We start from the raw sequence: 26,138 nt of genomic DNA, 5'->3' as shown, positions 1-26,138 counted from the left end.
CTCTCTGGGGAGACATCATCTTATCACTCATTTCCTTCGTGGCACTTTAAGGATGAGGCCTCCGGCTCAAGTTAGAATACCTGCTTGGGATCTAACGGTCGTATTAGAAGGGTTATCCTCTGCACCATTTGAACCGTTGGACTCTGCATCGGACAAGTGCTTAGCCTTAAAAATGGCATTTTTGCTGGCAATGATGTCCCTCAAGAGAGTTGGGGACCTTTAGGCTTTGTCAGTTGCTTCTTCCTGTTTGGAATTTGCTCCAGGCGGAGTAAAAGCTATTCTTTATCCTATGTACCTAAAGTACCCACTAATGTGGCCCGGCCAGTAGTCCTCCAGGCCTTTCATCCTCCTCATGTGTCGGCCGATCAAGAGAAGCTAAGGCTACTTTGCCCAGTTAGGGCCCTTGAGACTTATGTCAAGAAGACGTCTCAGTGGAAAAAATCTGACCAGCTATTGGTATGCTTCGGGCCCTCTAAGAAGGGCTGCCCGGCTACTAAAAAAAAACTGTTAGTAGATAGATTGTTGAGGCAATTTCCATGTCTTATGAGGTGAATGGGCTGCCTTCACCGCTGTCAGTTAGAGCTCCCTTCAGTTAGAGCTCCCTTCTGCTGGCCTCCGTAACAGACAAAGAGCTGGTCTGAGGTCCTGAAGCTTTGAGTTCTGTCTATGTACAGTCGCAAAGCGTGAACTGGACAGAGCAAAGCCAGGGCTGGGTCTGCCTCCTCCGGGGGCAGCGCTTGCAGGCTCACTACCTGGTCCCTGAAGGGAGTGGTAGGAACCTTGGGCACGTAGCCTAGCCCGGCCCGAACTCTAGGCACGATTCGTCGACCGAAAAAGACTGCAGGTCCCCTACCCTCTTGATGGAGGCCAATGCAACCAGCAGCAAAGTCTTCATAGACAGAATCTTTAAGTCTGCTGATTGCAAGGGCTCAAAGGGAGCAATCTGAAGTGCTCTCAGCACCAGAGCAAGGTCCCAAGAGGGTATGGAGGGAGGACGAGGAGGATTTAACCGCCTCGCCCCCCTAAGGAACCTGACGACCAGGTCGTGCTGACCAACAGACTTGCCATCTATGTGGTCATGATAAGCGGAGATAGCAGCAGTATGGACTTTGAGGGTGGAGGGGGACAGCCTCCGCTCCAACCCCTGCTGCAAGAAGGAAAGCACGACACCGATCGAGCATCTTTGGGGGTCCTCTCGACGAGAAGAACACCACTCGACGAACAGGTCCCACTTCAAGGCGTAAGCCCGTCTCGTAGACGGAGCACGTGCCGAAGCGATGGTGTTAAGTACCTCGGGGGGTAAGTCACCTAGAACCTCCGCGTCCCGTCCAGGGACCAGACATGGAGTTTCCAGAGGTCTGGACGAGGGTGCCAGAGAGTGCCCCGTCTCTGAGAAAGGAGGTCCTTCCTCAGGAAGGGAGGGGCTGTCGCGAGGAGTGAGAGTTCTGGGAACCAGGTCCGGTTGGGCCAATAGGGCGCAACTAGCAGGACCTGCTCCTCGTCCTCCCTGACTTTGCACAGGGTCTGTGCAAGTAGGCTCACTGGGGGAAACGCATATTTGCGAAGGCCCCGGGGCCAGCTGTGGGCCAGTGCGTCTGTTCCGAGTGTTCCCCCGGACAGGGAGTAAAACAACCGGCAATGGGAGGTTTCTGGTGAGGCAAACAGGTCTACCTGAGCCTCTCCGAACTCTCTCCAAATCAGCTGGACCACCTGGGGGTGGAGTCGCCACTCTCCTGGCCGCGCAGCTCGTGATAGCTCGTCGGCCACACGGTTGAGCACACCGGGAATATGAATGGCACGAAGCGACCTCAGATGCTTCTGACTCCAGAGGGGAAGTTGGCGGGCGAGTTGCGACATGCGACGGGAGCGTAGACCACCTTGACGGTTGATGTACGCAACGGTCGCAGTGTTGTCCGTACGGACCAGTACATGCTTGCCCAGTAGCGGCCCTTTGAGGCGGCTCAGAGCAAGGCGTACCGCTAGCAACTCGAGGCAGTTGATGTGCCAATGCAGATGGGGGCCCGTCCACACCCCTGATACTGCATGCCCGTTGTACGTGGCACCCCAGCCCGTGGCAGAGGCATCCGTGAATACCACAGCATGCCGGGACACCTGCTCTAGGGGTACTCCAGCCCGAAGAAACAAGGGGTCCGACCACGGGCTGAAGGCTTGGCGACATTCCTGAGTGATTGCCACCTGGAACGTGCCGCGTTGCCACGTCCATCTCGGGACCCGGCCGTGGAGCCAGTGTTGAAGCGGTCTCATATGAAGCAGACCGAGCGGGGTTACTGCCGCTGCGGCTGCCATATGCCCCAGGAGCCTCTGAAAACATTTCAGTGGAACCGCTGTCCTGCCGTTGAACGTATTCAGGCAGTTCAACACCGACTGAGCACGTTCCTCTGTGAGGCGTGCTATCTGTTCGACCGAATCCAACTCCATACCGAGAAAAGAGATCCTCTGCACCGGGGCGAGTTTGCTCTTTTCCCAGTTGACCTGAAGACCCAACTGGCTGAGGTGTCTGAGCACCAAATCCCTGTGTTCGCACAACTGATCCCGGGACTGTGCCAGAATGAGCCAGTCGTCGAGATAGTTGAGGATGCGAACACCCTGTTCTCTCATGGGAACAAGGGCTCCCTCCACGACCTTTGTGAAGACGCGGGGAGACAGGGCCAGCCTGAAGGGTAGGACTCTGTACTGATATGCTCGACCTTCGAACGCAAAACGCAGGAATGGCCTGTGTCGCGGAAGAATCGAAACATGAAAGTACGCGTCCTTCAGGTCGATCGCTGCAAACCAATCCTGGGGACGGATGCACTCGAAAATGTGTTTCTGCGTGAGCATTTTGAACGGTAGCTTGTGAAGGCTCCGATTCAAAACTCGCAGATCCAGGATCGGTCGTAACCCACCGCTTTTCTTGGGTACAATGAAGTAGGGACTGTAGAACCCTGACCTCATATCGGCTGGAGGGACCGGCTCTATTGCGTCCTTTGCCAGTAGGACAGCGACCTTCGCACGCAAGACATGGGCATCTACATCTTTCACTGTAGTGAAGAGGACGCCCCTGAACTTGGGGGGACGCCGGGCGAACTAAATCGCATAGCCGAGCCTGACGGTCCGAATGAGCCAGCGAGACGGACTGGGGAGCGCTAACCAGGCACTCAGAGACCGAACAAGCGGGACCAAAGGGACCGCAGGCGTACCCGCAGTGAGGCAGCGAGGTGGAAGCCAGGGACGCGGCCCGGGGGGCTCTCTTTGCGAGGCGGCCCGAAGCGGCGTCACAGTGTGATGCGCAACACTTACCTGGTTCCACGGAAGGACAGAGGGAGCGGTCAAGGCTTTGGTTGCCCGCCGCTCGCTGCTGTCCGCTGGCGACAGAAGAGGGGGATGAGAGTGGTGAGGTTCTTGCCCTCCCACTGCTCTCCGAGCCCTCTTCGGACCCGGAGATGAAGGAAACTGCTCTTTTACTGAGAATTTGGGTACCGCTGGCTGTTGGGCCAGCGGCGGAACACAAACAAAAGGAAACAAAGGATTCTCCACCCGGCCCTCCTCCGGGGGAAGGAGTGGTGCAGTCCCCTCCATCTCCGGGTCGCCCGTCCTAGGGCCTCTTGGACTTGGCCTTGCCGCCCTTCTTCTTGGGGGCGGGCTGGACGGGCTGGGCACCCTGACCACGACCGGCTTCACGGCGCCGCTTGGATGACGGCTGCTGCTGGGGCGCGGGAGCGGGGGCGGCCGCGGGAGGGCACCCTCGGCGACGAGCAGTCTGAGGAGCCGCGGGCGGTGGAGGTGCAGCAGCTGACCGCCTCGGCAGGATGTGACTGATCGCCTCAGACTGCTTCTGTACAGCCGAGAACTGCTGGGCAAAGTTCTCGACCGTGTCGCCGAAGAGGCCGGTCTGGGACACGGGGGAATTAAGAAACCTGACTTTGTCGGTATCCCTCATGTCCGCAAGACACAGCCAGAGATGGCGCTCCTGGACCACTAGCATGGACATCGCACGACCCACAGACCACGCCGTGACCTTCGTCGCACGAAGTGCGAGGTCCGTCGCGGCCCGAAGCTCCTGAAGAACTTGTGGGTCATGACCACCCTCGTGCAGGTCCTTCAGTGCCTTGGCCTGATGGACCTGCAGCAACGCCATAGCGTGCAAGGCAGAGGTGGCTTCCCCACAGGCCTGATAAGCCTTGCCGGTAAGATCCGACGAGTACTTACAGGCCCGGGAAGGGAGAGACGGCTCCCCCCGCCAGGTGGAGTTAGGGCACAGTTGCATAGCAACGGCCCGTTCCACAGGGGGTATGCGCGTATAACCCTTAGCCGCCCCGCCATCAAGGGTGGTGAGGGAGGAGGACCCACCGACACGCTTTGGAACGGATTGGAACGAGGCAACGGCACCGGGACTCCGCCCCTTTGCAGGAACTGGAGTCTAGATCGCAACTCCGAGATGGTCATCTTCCCGCATTGTGTGCATGACTCATCCACAAACGCCGCCTCAGCGTGGCTTAACTCCCTCGGGTCGGCGGGCACACTGGCGATACCACCTCGGTTTTTTTCTTACCAGTGTGAAAGAGACTCAAAATACTCCGTCAATGTTGCACATATAATTAAGAGTTATACACCATTAAAATTTGTGGAATATCTTCTTTTATTTGTGTACACTCAGAGTAAAAACAAAATGATGTGCTTTTTGCAAAATAAAGAAAACTAACATGATGCGTGATCTCTCGTCTCCCTCTGAACGAAGTTTAATCTGATAGTTCTCAGAAAATTAACTGTAACTTAGTGAATACTAATGACACAAAAATGAGACTTATTTCTAAAAAAACGTTGAAATGTCAGGTTTTAAATCGTGTAAGTCAAATCGAAAACAAATATTCTGTGTTTATGTAATCTGTATGAAAAGAGACACATGTCAGAAGTCCGTGATTCAGCTCATTATCCACTAATGCGGCCACGCCCACGGAGCGAGCGCTATTCAGACGCAAATTCTAAGGCAATACATGTATACATCATCTCAATCGTGTATTTATTGTCTTGAAAAGTGTTTATCTGGATGTTAAAGCCATGGTTAGGGATCTCTGGAAGACATGCCGTTAGTTCCTGAATGTCCTGTTCTTCTTTAGAGTAATTTGTGGACTAAAGGTGTACAGAGCGCCCTCCGGCTGCACGTATGAATTGAAAACACAGTATCCAGCGTTCATAGTGATGACAATAAATATTGAATAAATATTACTCCTCTGTATAGAAAATTGACATAAACATATGAGAATCCATCAATATTACTCCAAATGTGCATGCTTTTAAGCTAAAAGACTATATAAAATGCCATAGAGGTAACATGAATGTTCAGACGCTTTGCATCACAGAAATACATTATATTTTAAAGTATATAATAGAATACCATTATTTTAAATTGTAATAATATTTCACAGTATTGCTGTTTTTTCTGTATGTTTGATATACACCATGATGAGCTTGAGACATGATCACAGAGGGTTTTTTCACAGCCTACCTGACTGAAAGGCCTCATTAATATGCAGCTCATTAGAGGTTCTTTATGCGATTCTTTTGTCTTCTCAGGTGTAAATCACCCATTATTCATGATGATTCACGCCTCCACGCATACTAAATCAATATATTGTTATATGAACACAAATTTAATATATATTTTTTGGCTTTATTTCAGTGACTTAAGTTTTTTGTTTTTTCAATAACCACACATAAACGTTATTCCTTCAAAAACACAAACATGTACATACATGTTCATCACATATTATGGTAGCCTAGTTTGTGCTGAATACAGTGTAATGACACTTTTTCCATTAATATGTTTATGAACAACTGAAAAAAGCACAAATGTCAGGGCATGTCAAAATTTCTCCAGGGCCCCGAAAACCCTCAGACCCCAGAGGGTTAAGCCCAGGCACGCGATACAGCGTTGGTGACCATCCCGCGGCGATAGATAACGACCGCATCCAGAAACACACAAGTAGAACGACATCTTTAAAAAGACGCGAATCTACTTGTGTAAGCTCTTTTAGGGACTCACTCTTTAAGTGCTGAACCACACAGGGGAAAAGCCGCAGCAACACAGACAGGGAAGTAGTGCAGCCTGTCGCGTGCACTCCCTCCTTACAGCCGTCTCAACCAGCTGTCAAAACAGCTCTTTAACGCTCTAAGCGCACCATTCTACCAGCCGTGAGAACGGCTCTGATATTGCTCCTCGGCAAGACAAACACAAAGGAAGGAGACCGGCCCCGCTGCAGTGCTGTCCGCCTGCACGACGAGAGAAGTCCAGCAAATGGCTCGTTCCTTTTAGTCACACACTCCGTAACAACCATACGGTTCGGCTCCGAAGCGAAAAGCTGAAGATGCAACGCACCTGCTGCTCGTTATATACCCGCGCTGCGAGGCGAGCAGCTGATGCATATGATTGCATGCCAATGTGCATTGGCTCGTTGTAGTTACACTCGAAGTAGATTGGCCTCTCTAGCGAGATTCCTATTCGTCGGTCTGTCCGACGTACGTCGAACGTGACCGACTGAATGGGAACCATGGTTACATGGGTAACCTGAGACGTTTTCTGTAATGACTTCCAACACGTAGCCTATAGTAGCCTACAGTACAGAGAAATTTCATGTCTTGAGCCAGAGCGGATCATGAGTCACGAGTCGGACCAAGCATAATTTATTTTTAGACTTATTTGTTGGCCAGTTGTGGTCTGTGCAATAAATATTAAAAGTTCTAAACCATCTATTGTGTTTTATTGTTCCAATATAGTAATGATATTATTTATAATAATATACTGAATTTGATAGGTGTCTCTCACATTGTCCCACAGCAACATTAAAATAGTGTAGATTAGTGTACAATGTTTTATAACAATATTTTATTCTATTTAGTGTCCATTTCATTCATTTAACATATTTAAAATTGGGGCATCCAAGTTATTTGACATATTTTAATTATTATTATTTTTTTTTTTTAAAAAGTAACGCAATAGTTACTTTCCCTGGTAATTTGTTACTTTTATAATGATGTAACTTAATTACTTACTCAGTTACTATTTGTGAGAAGTAAGTAACTAATTACTTTTTTAAAGTTATGTGCCCAACACTGATTGTATGGTACATTAGGAGCTTTCTAAGTGAAACTTGCTTATACAAAAAAGTGTAAAGGGTTAAACTAGCAATTTAAAAGGGGAGTCAATGCAGTGTCACTTGTCATCTTTCTTAGCTATTTTATTAAAGCATTCTTTGATGGACAAAGTAGATAAATGTATGAAACTGTGAATGTACCCCTGCAGTGTGAGGCCCACCTTGATATATGGCTGCATACATGACCGCACACCAGTATGTACTGTAAAGAAATAAATAAACTGCAACACAATACGTTCCATTTTTTTGTAAATAAAGACATGTAAAAGCATGTATTTCATGCAAGTATCAGGGAAAGCCCGCAAATTTGATCTAACAAAGTAGCACTGTTAAAGCTATAATGTCCACTAATGTGTTTATTTACTAAAAAAAGGCATAAGTGGAGAAAAACTAGGCAATTTTATTTCTAATATATTTTTTCATAAAACTGCAATTTAAATATATTATTTCTATAGGTTATACAAAAAAGACAAAGTGCTATTTTTAAAACGTTGCCTCATTGCTGCACATTGATTGCAATATTGCACTTATTGCGTTCTTGTCCCTCTCTCTGAAAATAATGGGAGTTGATGTCCATTTCACAAATGTAGAATCCGTCTCTGCAGTCATTTCAACCATCGAATTCCAGCAGCAGGAAATAGACATACTATTTTACCCACAATTTTACTCTCTGGCGCTGGAATGTCATGCGGTGTTGAAAAAAAAAAAAAACTAACACCACTTAATTTTTGGGTTAAAATGCATTGTTGTAACGTGCGTTACTGAGATTGTAACAAGTATAATATTACCCAAATTTTATTAGTAATGCGTTATGTTACTGCGTTACAGCGAAAAGTAATATATTACTGTAATATAATTCCTTTTGTAATGCGTTACTCCCAACACTGTCCATATGACACCTCACTGACCCCAGACCAATATCTAGCATGCTAAATATCAGCTGTCAGCCGACTCGATATCCTGAAAAAAAAATAAAAAAATAAAAATGAATAAATAAATAAAAAATAAAATCCGTGGTGTTGCGACACAACAGCCAATGAAATATACACTGATGTCTATGGAAGCAGCAATAACAATCCATTCAATTGTGTAAGTACACATTGTGTAAGTAACTATAAAGCTAACTCTATTCTTCTCCCAGTTCACCGGCCACATGTATTTCAGTACAAATGGATGAATTCACGTGCTGTAGCCTATAAATCCGACTGACAGGACCCTCTGAACTCTGAACTCTCTGAACTTTTTCCTATTTAGCACCTAAACTTTGGAACAGTCTTCCGATCACTGTTTGGGAAGCAGACACACTCTGTCAGTTTAAATCTAGACTAAAAACACATCTGTTTAAACTTGCATACACATAACACATTATCTACTTCTATAATTCAAATCATGTAAATTGTTAGGCTGCATAGATTAGGTCAGCTGGAACCAGGAACACTTCCCATAACACCTGATGTTATGCTACATCATAAGAAGAATGGCGTCTATGCTAATATTAGTCTCTCTCTGTTTATCCCGAGGTTTGCCGCAGCCTGCCAGATCCAGGCCGTATCCAGATGAGATGAAGGACCTGCATCTAGACATGACGATAACGCAGCCCTGACGTTTCAACTAAACTATCCCCTGCAAAGGCCCATTTCCCTTCCCTTTCCCTATGTATAGATAAAATGTTATCAAAATTATTCCAGTTCGCATAGATCCGCGGACACAACTAATTTTTCTGTATTATGCGTACCAGACAAGTAATTTGGCAAATATCACTTTTTTAAAAAGACCAAGCTTCTGCGCACATACACACTCAAACATGCAAACCTATAGATTAAACACGTAAATGAACATCAAGAATGCATTAAAGGTATTGAAAGGTGTCATTTAAGCAGCTCCTAAAGTAATAATTAACAATTTTTACAACGGAAGTGATTCAATCAAAAACCAACTTTAGCTCGATAAGAATTTTCCTATTGTCACTGTGAAGCTGCTTTGAAACAATATGTATTGTGAAAAGCGCAATATAAATGAAGATGACTTGACTTGACTTAAAGCGCAAACAAACAAGGCGGCGCCCATCTCGTGTTATAGATTAAGATCAAGATCATGATGTAGGTTTTAAATGACAAAACACTCACTTGCAAATATATGAGAATCGGAATATCAGACAGTTGATGACATGGTGTGAAAAGCGATACATCTGTCATACAGTGTGGCCGAGGTGTGTTACGTGACAATCATGACGCCTCGTCATGGAAACAATAAAGGAAACATTCTAATGGTGGCCTTAACTCTGGCAAATAATATTGTCACGATCACCGTCTGTTCCTGTCAGTTCCTGGACTCCATTTCCCATAATCCTCCCTTCCAATCACATGCACACTCCACACCAATCACCAATTGCCACACACACCTGCAGATCATTACCTGGACTATTTAAGACACACACACACACACACACACACCCTTTGCGAAGTCTTGATTTGCCTTGGTGATCATCTCTGAGCGTTTTCCCGTGGACTGTTACCTGCTATCGTTTGGACTGTTTATTCTCTGTGACCCTTGCTGCCTGCCCTGATCTTTGCCTGTTTCCTGGACTGTGATTGTTTGCTGCCTGCCCTGATCCTTGCCTGTACCCTGATTCTGTTTGTCTGCCGCCTGCCTCGACCATTGCCTGTCCTTGTTTATGTTCCTGCCTTTGCCCCTGTCTACCTGTGTAAATACTGTTCTTAATAAAGCTGCAAATGGATCCCCGCTCTGCCGACCCATCATTACAAATATACACTGACAAGAAGCAAAACTTAATAGAATGTTCCATTGCAACACCAGCGTCCAGCAGCAGCCCTGCGTTTCCGCAATTTTGGGGTGAAAGCGGCTCGCAGTCCACTAGTTTCTATGGCAATATCAGCTGCTTTGTTAAAAAAACATACATTAAAGCTGAAATCCGACCTGATGACAACATAGAATAAAATACTATCACTAGTGATCATCAAATTTAACAGTTTATTTTACAGACTTTGTGTTTAAGTCCTCCACTTTTTTCACAAAATCTTTGCTCTCTAGAAACCCAGTCAGTTTGGATTAAAATTATAAGGGAAATTATAAGTATTAGCATTATAAACACTGAATTAATACCAACATATGAAATTAAATTAAGGACATGCATCAGAAAAATTGGTAATGTAGGACAATACATATATAACAGAATATAACAGCTTGACAGTAAACTGTTTTTGCAGTGTTGCCTTATATTAATGTCCGTTAAAGACTATGTAAACAAAAAACAAAAAACAAAAACACAGCCACTGTGTCCAAAAGTGGCAATAATGGGATAACAGACACAGCAATGCATCATGTTCTATAAGATCATGTTTGTAGCGTGATGATTAAAACGTATATATTTCAGACCTAGTGGAGTAATTTACTCCAATTTAATCCCCTGGATCATGCTACAAACATGATGATCTTAACTTTATTAATAATGTATTAATTTACTATTAATAGTAAATATGTAAAGTTGCATAAAATGGAAAAACCCAATAAAGTAGGCTAACTACGTTAACTTCAGATGTATAATGGTTGGATTCCACAACTGATAATACAAAACATATAGGCTAAGACAATACAACATTTACTGTAGGTGTCATAAAATTTACTGAATTTAAGAAATTTTCTATTGTTTCTGATTTGGCTGTGAGATTCGCCGATTTTGGGTGCATAAGATGTGATGGATTCTATTGTCCAGTTGGCATTTTCACCCCAAAATGGCGCCACCTAGTGAGTTTCGCCTCTTGGGTTCCCATTAAGTCAGTCACGTTCAACGTTACGTCGATACTGACGTAATGGGGTCTCGCTTGGGAACCCAATCACCTCCAAGTGGTACAAAACAAGCCAATGGGAATTTACATGCTGGGCCACACCTCCGGCATCCGGGTATAAATAGGACCGGCATACTCACTTCCATTCATACTTTTGCTTCGGAGCCGATCGGTTGTGTGATCGTTCTCTCACCTTCAACTAGGAGTGCATTTCTTAAAGAGCAAAAACAGCAATTTTAATTGCTTGGAGTGATCTCCACAACAGCAATTCTCATTGCTTTTATTGTTTTTATTCCGGTGGCTGCAGCTCGCGGAGCTCTCTCTGGCTGGTGGGAAAGCACGTTCAGCGGTGTGTGTGTGACAGGGCGCTGGCACAGGACGGTGCGGCACTCAATCCTGTGTGCTTCAGCTAAAAGAGCAGTTCCAAAAGAGCAAAACACGGGCGATCGGCGTCTTTTTCAAGATGTCTTTTCGTCCGTGTGTTTCTGGATGCGGTCATTTCCTGACCTCGTCTGACGGCCACGATCGCTGTCTCACTTGTCTGGGTAAACAGCATGCTCCATGTTGGCGTTGCGATCGCGACTCTCCTTCTTTAACACGGAGGTATGAGTCCCCTCTGCTGCTACCCAGCCACCCGCAGCTTCAAAAGCTGATGGTCTGGTTTGCACTCTGGGAGATCTGAGGGTCACAGTGGGAGCTTCTTCGTCGGGTCCTCCCCCACGAACCTCCCACTCCTCTAGCATGCCATGTGCCGTCGAGTTGCTGGCTGCTGCCGCGGGATCCTCTACGGAGGTTCCCTGCGTCACTTTCAGTGCTCTGGATGAGGATCAGATGTCGATCGCTGCATCGGAGAGTAGGCTTTTGGACTCTTAAGAGGATGAGGAAGCCGAACTTCCGCCCTCCGGGGTGGTCGTTCAGGCTGAATCGGATTCAGAGTTAATGGTCATGCTTGCCCAGGCCACCGCGGGCATCGGGCTCGAGTGGAACCCTCCACCGTGTCCCGAGCACTCGCGGTTGGATGATTGGTTTCTGGGTGTGAGGCTTCTCAGTCACGTGCCGCTCCAGTGCCATTCTTCTCGGAGGTGCATGAGGAGGATCAGAAGTCGTGGAAGGAACCTTTTACTGCCAGAAACCGATCTTCTGCCTCCTCCACTCTCACTACCCTCAATGGTGGGGCCGCCAAGGGTTACGTGGACATTCCACAGGTGAAGCGTGCGACTGCGGTGCACTTCCCGACCAAGGCGAGTAAGACGACGGCTGCTTTGGCTGCTAAGACTTACTCTGCCGCTGGACAGGCAGCCTCCGCCCTGTATGCCATGGCCATCTTGCAGGTTCATCAGGCGAAATCTCTGAAAGAGCTGCACGAGGGTAGTTCTGAGCCAGGGCTACTGCAAGAACTGCACACGGCGACGAAAGTCACGGCGCGGGCCCTGGGTCAGACGATGTCCACCCTGGTGGCCAGGAACGACATCTCTGGTTGGACCTAGCTGAAATGAAGGACGCTGACAAAGTTCGCTTTCTCAACGCCCCCATTTCCCAGGCTGGCCTCTTCGGCGACACTGTCGAGGACTTCGCTCAGCAGTTCTCAGCAGTACAAAAGCAGACGGAGACCATTAAACACATCTTGCCCCCGGTGTGATGTTGCCACCAATCCGCCACGGGCTGGCCCCCAACCTGCTCGTCGCCAAGGGTGTCCCCCTGCGGCTGCACAGGCTCCCAGGAGATCGGAACCTTCCCATCCTCCCCGAGCCACCCGCAGGAAGGTGACGCAACACGCCCAGGCCGCTAAGCCCTCAAAAAAGAAGTCGGGTGGCCCAGAGATGGAGGGAACTGCTCTTCTTCAGGAGTCGGTGAAGGCACCGCTCCTTCCCCCGGGAGAGGGCTGGGTGGAGAATCCTGTGTTTCGTTTTATTTCTGTTCCACCGCTGGCCCCAGGGCCAGCAGTACCCACTTTGTCAATAAAAAAGCAGTTTCCAAAATCTCTGGGCCATACAGGTTCTGTGCTGACAGTGTGCGACGCACCGCTTCTTCACTCTCAGCCACACCCTCATTCGCTACAGGCAGGGCTTTGGCGCCCTGGGGATGCACAGCCTCCCCATGCCACCCTGCCCCATCCCTCACGGGACACTCGGAGCCATGTGAGTACACCCCACTCACAGCCTCTACTTCGGGACGCACTGCCTCCCGAGTTGGGCCACAGCGCTCCACGCTGCCCCCTGTGGGTACTTCTGCTGTCCGGATGGTTCCACTCGTACGGTGCTTGGGGGCCTGGCTACGCCTCCCCAACCCGTCCCGTTGGCTCATTCAAACAGTCAGACTCGGCTACGCGATTCAGTTCGCCAGGCGTCCCCCCGGGTTCAGCAGCGTCCTGTTTACCTCGGTGACAGGCCCAAACGCCCCTGTCCGAGATGAAGTCAGGGTTTTACAGCCCGTACTTCATAGTACCCAAGAAAGGCGGGGGGTTACGGCCAATCTTGGATTTGTGTGTCTTGAATTGGGCCCTTCACAAGCTCCCGTTCAAGATGCTCACGCTGAAACGCATCCTCACGTGCGTCCGCTCCCAGGATTGGTTTGCAGCGGTCGATCTGAAGGACGCGTACTTTCATGTCTCGATCCTCCCTCGACACAGACCGTTTCTACGCTTTGCGTTCGAGGGTCGGGCATATCAGTACAAGGTCCTACCCTTTGGGGTGTCCCTGTCACCTCGCATCTTTACCAAAGTCGTGGAAGGTGCCTTTGCCCCGCTCAGGGAAGTGGGCATTCGCATACTCAACTACCTCGACGACTGGCTCATTCTGGCTCAGTCACGAGAGCAGTTGTGCAAACACAGGGACCTGATGCTCAGTCACCTCAGCCAGTTGGGGCTTCGGGTCAACTGGGAAAAGAGAAAGCTCTCCCCCATGCAGAGAGTATCTCTTTTCTTGGTGTGGAACTCGACTCGGTCAACATGACGGCGCGTCTCACCAACGAGCGCGCACAGTCAGTGCTGAACTGCCTGAACTCATTCTCGCAGAAAACAGCGGTTCCACTGAAACAATTTCAGAGGCTCCTGGGGCATATGGCATCCGCAGCCGCGGTCACGCTGCTCGGATTGCTTCATATGAGTCCGCTTCAGCACTGGCTTCACAACCGAGACCCGAGGTGGGCATGGCGCCATGGCACACTACATGTGGTCATCACACCGAGTTGTCACCGTACATTCAGCCCGTGGTTGGACCTTACTTTTCTACGGGCCAGAGTGCCCCTAGTACAAGTGTCCAGGCATGTTGTTGTCACAACAGATGCCTCCACCACCGGCTGGGGTGCCGTATGCAGTGGGCATGCTGCGTCAGGCTCCTGGACAGGACCCCAACAACAGTGGCATATCAACTGCCTCGAGTTGCTAGCAGTACTCCTTGCCCTGTGTCGGTTTCGACTGTTGTTGCACGACAAGCATGTACTGGTCCAGACGGACACCACATTGACCATAGTGTACATCAACCACCAGAGTGGTCTACACTCCCGTCGCATGTCGCAACTCGCCCGCCATCTCCTCCTCTGGAGTCAGTGCCGACTCAGGTCGCTGCGCACCATTTATATCCTGACGCGCTCTCACGACAGCTCACGCTCCCCGGGGGAATGGAGACTCCACCCCCAGGTGGTCCAGCTGATCTGGAGCCATTTCAGGGACGCACAGGTAGACCTGTTTGCCTCCCACAAATCCGCTCACTGCCCTCGGCACGGATGCACTGGCACACAGCTGGCCCCGGGGCCTACGCAAATATGCGTTTCCCCCAGTGAGCCTTCTCGCACAGGGGCTTCGACCATCCCCTGAGTAACGCCCTGTCCTCTCCATCCCAATGGTATGGAAGACCTCCTCGTGCTTACTCCGGATGCTGGAGGGTTATGACTCTGTGGTAGCACCTGCATTTGGGCACACCACGGCTTGCCAGCATCTGCTTCCCTAACACTCGTAACGTGGCTCAGTTGCTATGGTGCTTTCCATTGGAGCCCATTACATCAGCATCGACGTAACGTCGAACGTGACTGACTGAATGGGAACGTCTAGGTTACTATTGTAACCCCCGTTCCCTGAAGGAGGGAACGGAGATGTTACGTCCCGTTTGCCATAGCCTTGAGTCACCGCTGAATGGCCGGATACCTATCTCGGCTCCTCAGCAAAATATGAATGGAAGTATGAATCTAATTTCTTCCCAATGTCTGTTTTCAAATAAAGTTATTGGGTGACAGAGTTGTTGTCAGCTCGTGTAGTGTGTAACCCCCTGTTGCAGATCATTTACGTAGTGTCACGTAGTGTGAACACCACAACGACTTAAAGACTCCACAGCAAGTCATGTAGTCTGAACAGCACCGCGATCTGCCGACTTTTAAAGTCCTGCAGTGTAAACTTGGCATCAAACTGTAAATCAAAAAAGTGGAGCACTGTAGACAAACAACCTTCCAAAGCATTCTTGTCATATAGTATCAAGCCAAAAGTCTTTTCTTGGACTGATTTGAGTTGATAATTGTCTAGATTCTAATTAAAACCTGCAAAAGGCTTTCTGTCAAAAAATATTTGCTCACCTTAATGATATTGCTAGTATGGTAACTAACATTAATATACAATTCTGATTTAAAAGAAATGATGTCTGAGTTCATGGTACTACGTGAGAAAAAGAATGTTGCTAATATAATAATAAAACACCTTAGCATTTGATATTTTCAGTGCCATTTAATCAAACATGAACACTATGTGCACATTTAAGGGTCTCATTCTCAGATTCCTCAAAAGAACATTAGAGCATAACATTAGCACGATGTTAGCATCCAGAGCTTAAGTAAAACTAGGGTTACATAGAATGGGAGGTTTTTTTTTTTTTTTTTTTTTTTTTTACAAGACCAACAGGTTGCAGGCATATAAAAAAAAAACACAAGCAAACAAACCAAAACAGCAACAAGCATTAGCTCATGCCTGTTTAAGAATTTACAAACTATGGAACTATGGACAAATCCATCGCTCCAGTCTGAAGATGAGAGTCTTTACATGAATACAAGGATAAACTGAGCCAAGTAATTGTCTGATTCACTGATGAATCATTAATGAATGATTCTATAATCAATAAATCCTGATAATGAGCATTTGAATAAGCCAATGTAAAACACACTCCATTCAAAAACAATTACTAATTGAAGCCATACATGTTAATGTGAAAGATATATAGACACAATACAGTTGCACTTCAACAACTGTTACAGAGTCTATAGACATGACGAGCAGCTGGATATGGGGGATGGGTGGGTCTGGGGGTTTTGAAGACACAACATTTACCTTAATCCCGGGGAGTCCAGGCAGCCCTGGAAGTCCTGGCTCACCCTATGTAAGAAAAGTGCAACAAATTACAGCCAAACCAAGCCACCACTACTGGCCATGATCATGGAAACCCAGCTCAACTATAATAGGTTTCCTCTAAGGCAACAATATCAAAAGACTGGCCCTGGTTCACATACTAAAGTGAAAATCATCTAAATTCTGCATTTAAAGCAAAGACATTGTGTTGCAGTTGGATCATTTCAGATGTTTTAAATTAATGGTACAATCCATATTGAGATCTACTAAAATCGGAAGACGTATCTACAATTATATTTGTTTTTTCTGCTTATCTCTTATGCTAAAATAGAATATTGATTCCATTAGACCATAAGATATATTATTATTATTAGGGCTGTCGATTTAACTTTAGTAGTTAATTTAATTAATTAGTTATGGAAAAATAATGTGAATAAAATTATTTAATGTATTTAACACACCAGACCTACATAAGGTCATACATTTCATTCAGTTGATTGATGACATGATGCAGGGCAACAACTCACTGCATGATGGAGCCTATAAAATGCAATTAGAATGCCCCTAAAATTCAAGATATCAGGGTATAAAAATGCCTCTGTATGATTTTTTTTTCTCATATTTATATCATATGATATAGTTAAGTAATATCATACAAGTAATGAGCGCAATATCACACGAGTGCTATTTTTGTCCTGGATAGCATGAGTGTAAATGTGATATGATTTTATACAACAGTTCAATATATAAGTAGTTAATATTGTGTTATATTTTTGACACAATAGTGTCTATTTTGTTATTGTCTCAGTTTTGCCAACAGAAATATTGCCTGTAAAAGCTACAGCAGAACTGTTGTGTGTCTCCGAGCAACACACAGTGGTGTTTTGTTTCTGAATGAATCCACATTTTGAGCAGGGCTGGATTTCCCGAAACCTTCTTAACTCTACGTCGTTCTTAAATTATACCTTAAGCTGTACCTTAACGTTAATACGTGTTTCCCGAAACGTTCTCAGTTAAGTATACCTTCTGTAAGTCATACTTTTGTAAGGTTGGTCTGGATCACTCTTTGCTATACCTTATCACTGTTGACAGTCAAAAAGAAAATAATTCTGAAGCTGTAATACATGCAGTGTTTGATTAGGATTATGGCAAAGAATAAAATGCAAAGATTCACTGCTAAATTCAAATGTGCTTTAGCGCTAATCCAGAGACAGACGCGCACTCCGCGCTTGTCATGTATCACAACTATTCTGTGTTTTTAACCTCATCAGGTTTATTTTAGGTTTCAGACATTTAAATACACATTTGAATTAAGTAGGCTACTGCATAAAAAAGACATTTATAGTTTGATCAAATTCCATACACTGATGTCTACGGAAGCTGCAACAATAAACCCTTTCAATTATATAACTTGACGAAGTGTTTTATTCATAGATACACATTGTGTATGAAATAATAAAGTTTACTCTATTCTTCTCCCAGTTCACCGGCCACATACTTTTACGTATTTCGGGGAACATTTCGTAAATCCGACAGCTCTGAATTGCCGTGCAAACTCATCGTGTGACAAAACACATTCACTTCCACATATTTTACAATTGGAATATATCATATAATTCATGATATAGTTAACAAGTTTGTAAATATTTTGAAGGAAAAAAAAAAAAAAAAAAAAAAAAAATATGTATATATATATATATATATATATATATATATATATATATATGTATATATATATATATATATATATATGTATATATATATATATATATATATGTATATATATATATATATATATATATGTATATATATATATATAAACGCGATACCTACATGTCTGTCAGCTGATATAAACGCGATACCTACATGTCTGTCAGCTGCATGACGCATCTCCAAGGAACTGAAACTTTGTTCTAAAATAACGGTTGCCTTAAACTCACGCTGATGGGGGCTCCGCGCTCCAGAATATAGATAAATTACAATATAGATTTAGTTTGCAATTTGGATTTCTTTTATAACATCCCATGAGTCCTGATAAATGCAATTTCTACTTCTGAAGTGCTTCTTTTTATAAAGAACACTGATTTCTCACATAATGCAGTGAAGCAGCCCCTGTATAGAGTGAATTATCGATTCTCGAGCCATCAATATCAACCAATTCAGCACCAGCGCCATGGACAGCACCTGATAACGTCACACTTAAAGGTCCCATGACATGCTACTTTTTGGATGCTTTTATATAGGCCTAAGTGATCCCTAGTACTGTATCTGAAGTCTTTTTCCCGAAATTAAGCCTTGGTGCAGAATTTCAGCCACTACGAGACAGTCCAACAATGAGCTTTCCTCAGGACGTGCTGTTTCTGGGTCTGTAGCTTTAAATGCTAATGAGGAGGAGAGAGGCGGGGAAAGGTGGAGGGTGGGTGTGGTCTTAACCAGCTTGCGGCCACGGTACCATGCGCTAATGTTGACAGTGGATGTATTGCAATGGCTCATAGACCCGCAGTCGTTCAAGCGTTTCAGTTTGACCCAGAATCCGATCCGGATGGAGAAGCACCGTATGAAGAAGTTGCAACTCAGCGGCTACAGCAGGACGTCTCAGAGTGGTTAGTTTAAAATTAATTATCATTAAATTTTAGTTTAAAATGTATTATCATGTAGCTAATGCTAGCCTACGTTGTTGGCTTTTCATGTTGCTCTGATTTGCTATCATATATATATATATATATATATATATATATATATATATATATGTATATGGCTCATTTTCTCATGGGCGGGCAAAGCAGAGAAAGGGGAGGTAACCTTTCCCCTTATGACGACATATGGGGAAGATTCCAGATTGGGTCGTCTGAGCTTTCGTTTTCTCAAACGCGAAGCAAAACACCCAGGGCTCGGTTTACACCCATCGCTTTTTCTAGCCACTGGGCGACCAAAAGCAGGCTAGGGGAACTCATATTACTGTTAAAAAATCTCATAAAGTGAAATTTTCATGCCATGGGACCTTTAAGAAGATATACCTTAAGCAGCCTCCTAAGGGATAGTTCGGGGAACACGCCTAGAAATGGTATATCTTCAGTTAAGGTCTACCTTTAGAGTCTTCGTAGCGCGCTAAGAGACAACGTTATCGGGAAATCCAGCCCAAATCAATCGGGTGAACCAATGATTCAATGGCCATTTACTTCATTCCTAAATGAATCAGCCGTTTGAACGAATCTAATGAATGAATGAATGACTCAATGACTTTTTTTTTTTTTTTTTACATTGCAATCTTTTAAACAATGAACATACAAGGGCAATAACATATTTAACATTAAATAATTATCAAATTAAATGTTATGATAAATAAAAAGAAAAGAAAAGAAAAGAAAAGAAAAGAAAAGAAAAGAAAAGAAATGAAATGAAATGAAAAGAAAAGACAAGAAGAGAACGTAGCAAAAAATTCACATGTATAAACAACATTACAAATTATTCAAAGAATAGATTTAAGGCTTTAAATTAATTTACAGGTTTTTTTTTTGTTTTTTTGTTTTTTGTTATTTCTTGTTTCTTTTAATGTATACAAGTAGTGACCTATTTCTATTTTAAAATGAGTAAAGTTCGTTTTTTTCCCTCCCCATTTACATTTGTGGATAAAGAATTTTCCATATATAATGAGTAAATTCACAATATACCAAATTTTGAAATCACCAGTATTATCATAAAAAATAAAATAAAACATCTTTTACTTTAAGTTGTAATTCAATATTAGTACTATTTTTCACAAAAAAAGCCAGATCACACCAAAATAGTTTTGTATAAATGTAATCATAAAATAAATGTACAATACTCTCATTCCAGGTCAACATCTTTACAAAACTTGAAATGACCTGTTTTACAGCATAAATACGATGAACAGTCTTAAATGATACCTCACTAATCTGGAGATTTTAAAGGTCTCTTTCCAATTGACATTTTGAAATTGTGATCTCCAAAATCCAATAGCTAACGGAACAGTGGAAATTTGGCACATTATTCTGAGATAATTATTATTACATTTTTTGTCTTTTAAATTTATACCTTCAAGTTTAAGACTAAGATCTAAGTCTCTAAGTTTCATCTATATTATTTCTTAGCAAATTTATAAGTTCTGAGAGAATGGCATTGATTACCATCATAAACTCACTGATAGGTATATAAAATGAAAATTTTCCTAAAAATTCTGAATAAGTAAATGACCATTACAATTCAAAAGTTGTGAAACCAACAAAATATTTTCCTTAAGCCAATTAACTAAAAATAAAGTTTATTTTTGTGTATAATGTATTTATTATTCCAAATTAAGCATTTGTGAGGGGAGAAATTGTGTTTGTATACAAGCATCCATGATAACAGTGCCTGTTTATGAAAATTTGAAAGTTTTATGGGAAGCTTGTTAATATTAAAATTACAATTAAGAAGAAATTCAATACCACCCACTTTTGCAAAAATAATATTAGGGATATAATACCATAATTTATCATTGGTCCGAATATAGTTTTGTATCCATTTAATTTTAAATATAGTATTAGATATTTCAAAATCAAGTACATTAAGCCCACCTTGGTTAAGCGAATTACAAAGTGTTTTTTTATTCAAATAATGATGTTTATTTTTCCAAATATAATTATATATTTTTTTATTTATCTCATTAATGATACGTTTTGGAACATCTATGGCCATTGCAATATAAACTAGTCTAGATAACCCTTCAGATTTTGATAATAAAACTCTCCCATTTAAAAATAAGTCTCTCATTAGCCAAATGTTGAATTGCTTTTGAATTTTATTAATTAATGGGGTATAATTAAGATTTACTCTTTCTTTTTGGTCTTTGCATATCTCAATTCCTAAATAAGAAAAATGGTCTTTAATTGGAATGCCACATAATTCTGACGAGTTACTGGGTCTTTCTTTTAATGCAAATAATTCACTTTTTTTTTTAATATTTATAGACAACCCTGATACTAGATAGAACTCATTAAGACACTCAAGAGCCAATTTTAATTCTTTTATGTCTTTTAGAAAAATTGCCATATCATCTGCTAATTGGGAACATTTAATTACATTATTGGCCAACTGAATACCTTGAAATGGATTAATTTTAATATGAAGATACATTACTTGCATGACCAATAGAAACAACAGAGGAGATAATGGGTCTCCTTGTTTGACACCTCTACCTATATTGAATCTAGGAGTGGTCCCCAAAGGTAGTTTAATAGAGCTATTGCAATTATTGTATAATGTACGAACTGCACAGATAAAGTTGTTGCCAAAACCAAAGAAATCAAGAACATCAAACAGAAAGTTGTGGTTTACAGTATCGAATGCTTTATAATAATATATAAAGAGAATGTAACTATCATCATTTAAAATAAAGTCTTTACCCAGCTTAGGAATGAGTGTAATCAATCCTTGTAATATAGTTGGCAACATTACTTCTTTTTCCAATATTTCTTTGAAGACATATAAAATAAATTTTTATAAATCTTTTTTAAATTCTTGGTAAAATTCACAGGTCAAACCATCATTACCTGGTGCGTTATTACTTTTAAGTTTTTCGATACATTTTTGAATTTCTTCAAGAGTGATGTCTTGATCACAAATAATTTTGGAATCTTGATTTATAATTGTAGCATTTTTCTTAAGAGGATCTAGAAAAAGAGCAGTATTACCTATATTATCATTTTGTGTATATACATTTTTATAAAATGTTGCAACATAATTAGATATTAAATTTGGGTCCATTGTAAGAGAATCATTAATCTTAAGTTTCTTTAAAGTGGAAAAATCTCCATTTTTCCTTTTAAGATAAAAATATTTAGAATTAGATTCACCTTTTCCTAACCACTTTCTCCTTGACATTATGAATGCACCCTTGGCTTTATATTCATAGATTTGTTCTAATTCTAATTGCAATTTTATTAAAATATTTTTATCTTGTTCACTTTCTATTTGTTTATCATAGATTTTTGTTATATTTTGAACTAAAACATTTTCTCTGTTTCTTTTGGCTTTGGCTATTTCTTTACTTCTTGAGATTGCAAATGTTCTAATTTCGTATTTTATAATTTCCCAATTTATTCCATAAGCCTGATATTTCAGCATTATTGTAGCATCTCTTTATCATACTTTTAACTTTATCCTTAAATTGAGTATCTTCAAGCAGTGAATTATTTAATTTCCAGTAGTTGAAATTGAATCCTCAAGTTCTTTTATCTCCAAGGTTGATAACTATATGAATCATTTTATGGTCACTAAAGACTGAAGGCACAATGTCAATCTCCTGAATTTGATTTCCAAGTTCCTTAGAAGTTAGCCAAAAGTCGATCCTAGATTGTAAAGATCTATCTTTATTACTCCAAGTGAAGTCTATCTTATCAGGATTTCTGTGCCTCCATTCATCACAACAATTTAATTGGGAATTTAAATTAAATATATCAGTGTATTGGGATGGTCTACTAATGCGAGGAGGAAAACAATCCAAAAAAGGGTCAATAATGGTGTTCCAGTCACCACCTAGAATCAACTGTGCACTAGAGTATATTTTTAAGAAATCCATAATTTCTTCTCTAAAGTTTTGCAATAACAACCGTTTTTTTTTAAGGTATTTGTCACCATGTTCCCCAAAATTAAGACATTATTTTCATTTTCTAACTAAATCAATCACCTTCCACAAGAGTGAGCTTTTTTTAGAATTTTCCCTTTATAACTGCCTTTCAAAATTGCCTTTCAAAATTACTAAGACAAAGTGCTTTCCATTCACCCAAGAACAACCTTTACATTAATAACCTATATAATCGAGTATCACGTAACACCAAAAATATAAAATTCTTCAACTGAAAGTAAAAGAAACAAAAATTAAATAACACATAAAATACTAGCCCTATATCATAAAATAATATAGCAACATAAGGCCCAAGTTACAGTTACAGCTGCAAAGTTACAGTTGCAAGAAAAAGTATGTGAACCACTTGCAGAATCTGTGAAAATGTTAATAATTTTAACAAAAAAAGGGAGATAATACAAAATGCATGTTATTTTTTATTTAGTACTGTCCTGAGTAAGATATTTTACATAAAAGATGTTTACATATAATCCACAAGACATAACCCCATTCATAAGTATGATCTACGACTGTTTTTTTGTTTTGTGATGGCTGTTCATGAGTCCCTTGTTTGTCCTGAGCAGTTAAACTCTGTTCTTCATAAAAAATCTCCAGGTCCTGCAGATTCTTCAGTTTTCCAGCATTTTTTGCATATTTGAACCCTTTACAGCAGTGACTGAATGATTTTGAGATCTGTCTTTTCACACTGAGGACAACTGAAGGACTCAAACACAACTTTTAAAAAAGGTTCAAACATTCACTGATGCTCCAGAAAAAAACATGATGCATTAATAGATGGGGGGTGAAAACATTTGGAATTTGAAGATCAAGGTAAATTGTATTTAATTTGTCTTCCGGGAAACATGCAAGTATTTTCTGTTGCTTCCAAAGGGCAGTACTAAATGAAAAAAAAAAAATGATATTCAAGTGAAATAAGAAAAATTTGGACCTCTTCGTCCTGTTAAAAAGTTTTCACCCCCCGACTCTTAATGCATCGTGTTTCCTTCTGAAGCATCAGTGAATGTTTGAACCTTTTTTAATAGTTGTGTTTGAGTCCCTCAGTTGTCCTCCATGTGAAAAGATGGATCTCAAAATCATACAGTCACTGTTGTAAAGGGTTCAAATATGCAAAAGATGGTGGAAAACTGAAGAATTTTTGGGACCTGGAGATTTTTTCTGAAGAACAGAGCTCAGTTTAACTGCTCAGAATAAACAAGGGACTCATGAACAACCATCACACAACAAAAAACAGTCATAGATCATCCAGGTAACCACACACAAGTATTAAGAATCAATGGTTCACAAACTTTTGAACTGGGTCATTTTAATAAATTCAGCTATTTTTTTGTCTTATGGATTATATGCAAACATCTTTTATGTAAAATATCTTACTCAGGACAGTACTAAATAAAAAATAACATGCATTTTGTATGATCTCTCTTATTTTGTTAAAATTTTGCACACTTTCACAGATTCTACAAGTGGTTTGAATTAAACTAGTTAACCACAATTTTTTGTTGGGTTTTAGAGCTGGTTCCCTTTGGTCATCTGTGAAACCATTAGCTGACGCCACGTGTCTTTTGGAGTCACAGGCCACGCTTGGGCCTCCTTCAATTAACATGTTGGCACAGTTCTGTGTTGGTTTTGCTATCACTGCCACTGGCTACGACCGTGTCTGCTATAGCAGGCCCGGTTTGGGCCTCTCTCAGAGCATGCTGTCGGAGTATGTACTCCTCTTGCTTTAAGAGTGAAAGGTGTTTTACTGAGTACGTGGCCTGTTGGTTTGTGCTGGATTTATTAGCTCTAGTCGAGCTAAATAGTTACCTCACTAAGTAAGTCTGGTTCTATTATGGCTCCTAAAACTTTTAGTTGCCACTAGCTGGCGCCACATGTCTGTGAGTTGTAGGCCCTCTGGGCCTCCTTTGAGAGCACGTTGGCGTATGTCTTTGTACTCCTCTTTCTTAAAGAGTAAAAGGTGTTTTACTGAGTACATTGCTGAGTGGCCGTTGGCTCAGGTTGAGTTTATCTAGTTAACCTCACTTTGGTTCGGTTTTCTTGTGTTTGCTCCCTTGAGCTTGAAACACTGCCACGAGCTGACGCTACGTGTCTGTCTGAAGTTGTAGGCCCGCTTTGGGACTCCTACAGAACATGATGGCTTATGTTGTACTCCTCTTGCTTTAAGAGTAAAAGGTGCTTTTACTGAGTACACTGCTTGTCAGATTGTGTTAGGTGGACTGTTATGTGGGCACTCTACAGTCTTAGCTGCTGGTTTAACTCGGTTTCATTCTGAACGAGTTACATGTTTGTGGGTTCTTGCTTTCAGCAAGCTAGCTGTTCGAGGTGTGTGGCCTTAACTGGCCGCCCTTGAAGCTTTCCACCCCCACATCTGGATGTTGAAACTTAAGCAGATTAAACTTGTAGCTTCACATATTGGCCTTTAGCAGGGCTGCTGTGTTATTTATATTTTTCTACACTGTGTAGAACTGTTGTCATGTTGTAGGCCCCCTCTTGGGCCTTCATGATTTTGTGCCTACAATACGGTCTATCTGTTAGGTTGAGCTCTGTACTCCCTTCTTTTGAGGGAATGCTGTCACTGACAGCCTTTGTTTGACCCGAGGGGGAGTTGCTCTGGCATTTCATTTGAAACTGCTAGTTGATGTTTGTCTAGCCATCTTCTTGGCATGCACTCCCCTCAAGCATGGCGGCGTGGGTATATCTTTCCCCATATGCGGTAAACACAGTGTTGAGTTCCCTTTCGAAAGGGAACGTCTCAGGTTACGTATGTAACCATGGTTCCCTGAGAACAGGGAACGAGACACTGTGTTCCTTGCCATGCATCAGGGCTGCCTGCTGAACAGTCCCTTCAGACGATAAGATACTGACTGCTTCACTGGCGGCTCCTTTATACTTCAGGGCCGCGTCTTGATGACGTCATAGGCTGTCGCCGGCCAGATTTGATACTTTGCTTTCAGACACCGGTTCATGAGTGACGTTCCCCATATGCGGTAAACGTAGTGTCTCGTTCCCTGTTCTCAGGGCACCATGGTTACATACATAACCTGAGACGATTTCTTGATTTATCTTTAAAATTTACAGTTTTCTTATGGAGTGCAATGCCTCTCTAGAGGGACTGAGGTCTATCCGTCTTACAAAATACTGTGTCAGACACTGCATGATGTTCTCAAAAAAAAAAAAAAAATTAAATTATTAAAATACTTAAGAATTTGCAA

General features: G+C 42.7%; 1 protein-coding gene across 1 annotated transcript in view; it reads right to left on the bottom strand.

The window, feature by feature from the left end:
* The window catches only part of LOC127515652 (collagen alpha-1(XXV) chain), a 378,235-nt gene that overhangs the window by 90,417 nt on the left and 261,680 nt on the right, over positions 1 to 26,138 (bottom strand). Inside the window, exon 13 of the mRNA XM_051899532.1 lies at positions 16,266 to 16,310. Within this exon, the coding sequence (XP_051755492.1) occupies positions 16,266 to 16,310 (45 nt within the window). The remainder of the gene's footprint in view (positions 1 to 16,265; positions 16,311 to 26,138) is intronic.

This window comes from Ctenopharyngodon idella, chromosome 7 (assembly GCF_019924925.1).
Source record: "Ctenopharyngodon idella isolate HZGC_01 chromosome 7, HZGC01, whole genome shotgun sequence".
NCBI classification, from domain to species: Eukaryota; Metazoa; Chordata; class Actinopteri; order Cypriniformes; family Xenocyprididae; genus Ctenopharyngodon; species Ctenopharyngodon idella.
The sequence above is the reverse complement of the archived record's forward strand: the minus strand, read 5'-3'. Positions and strand labels throughout refer to the sequence as shown.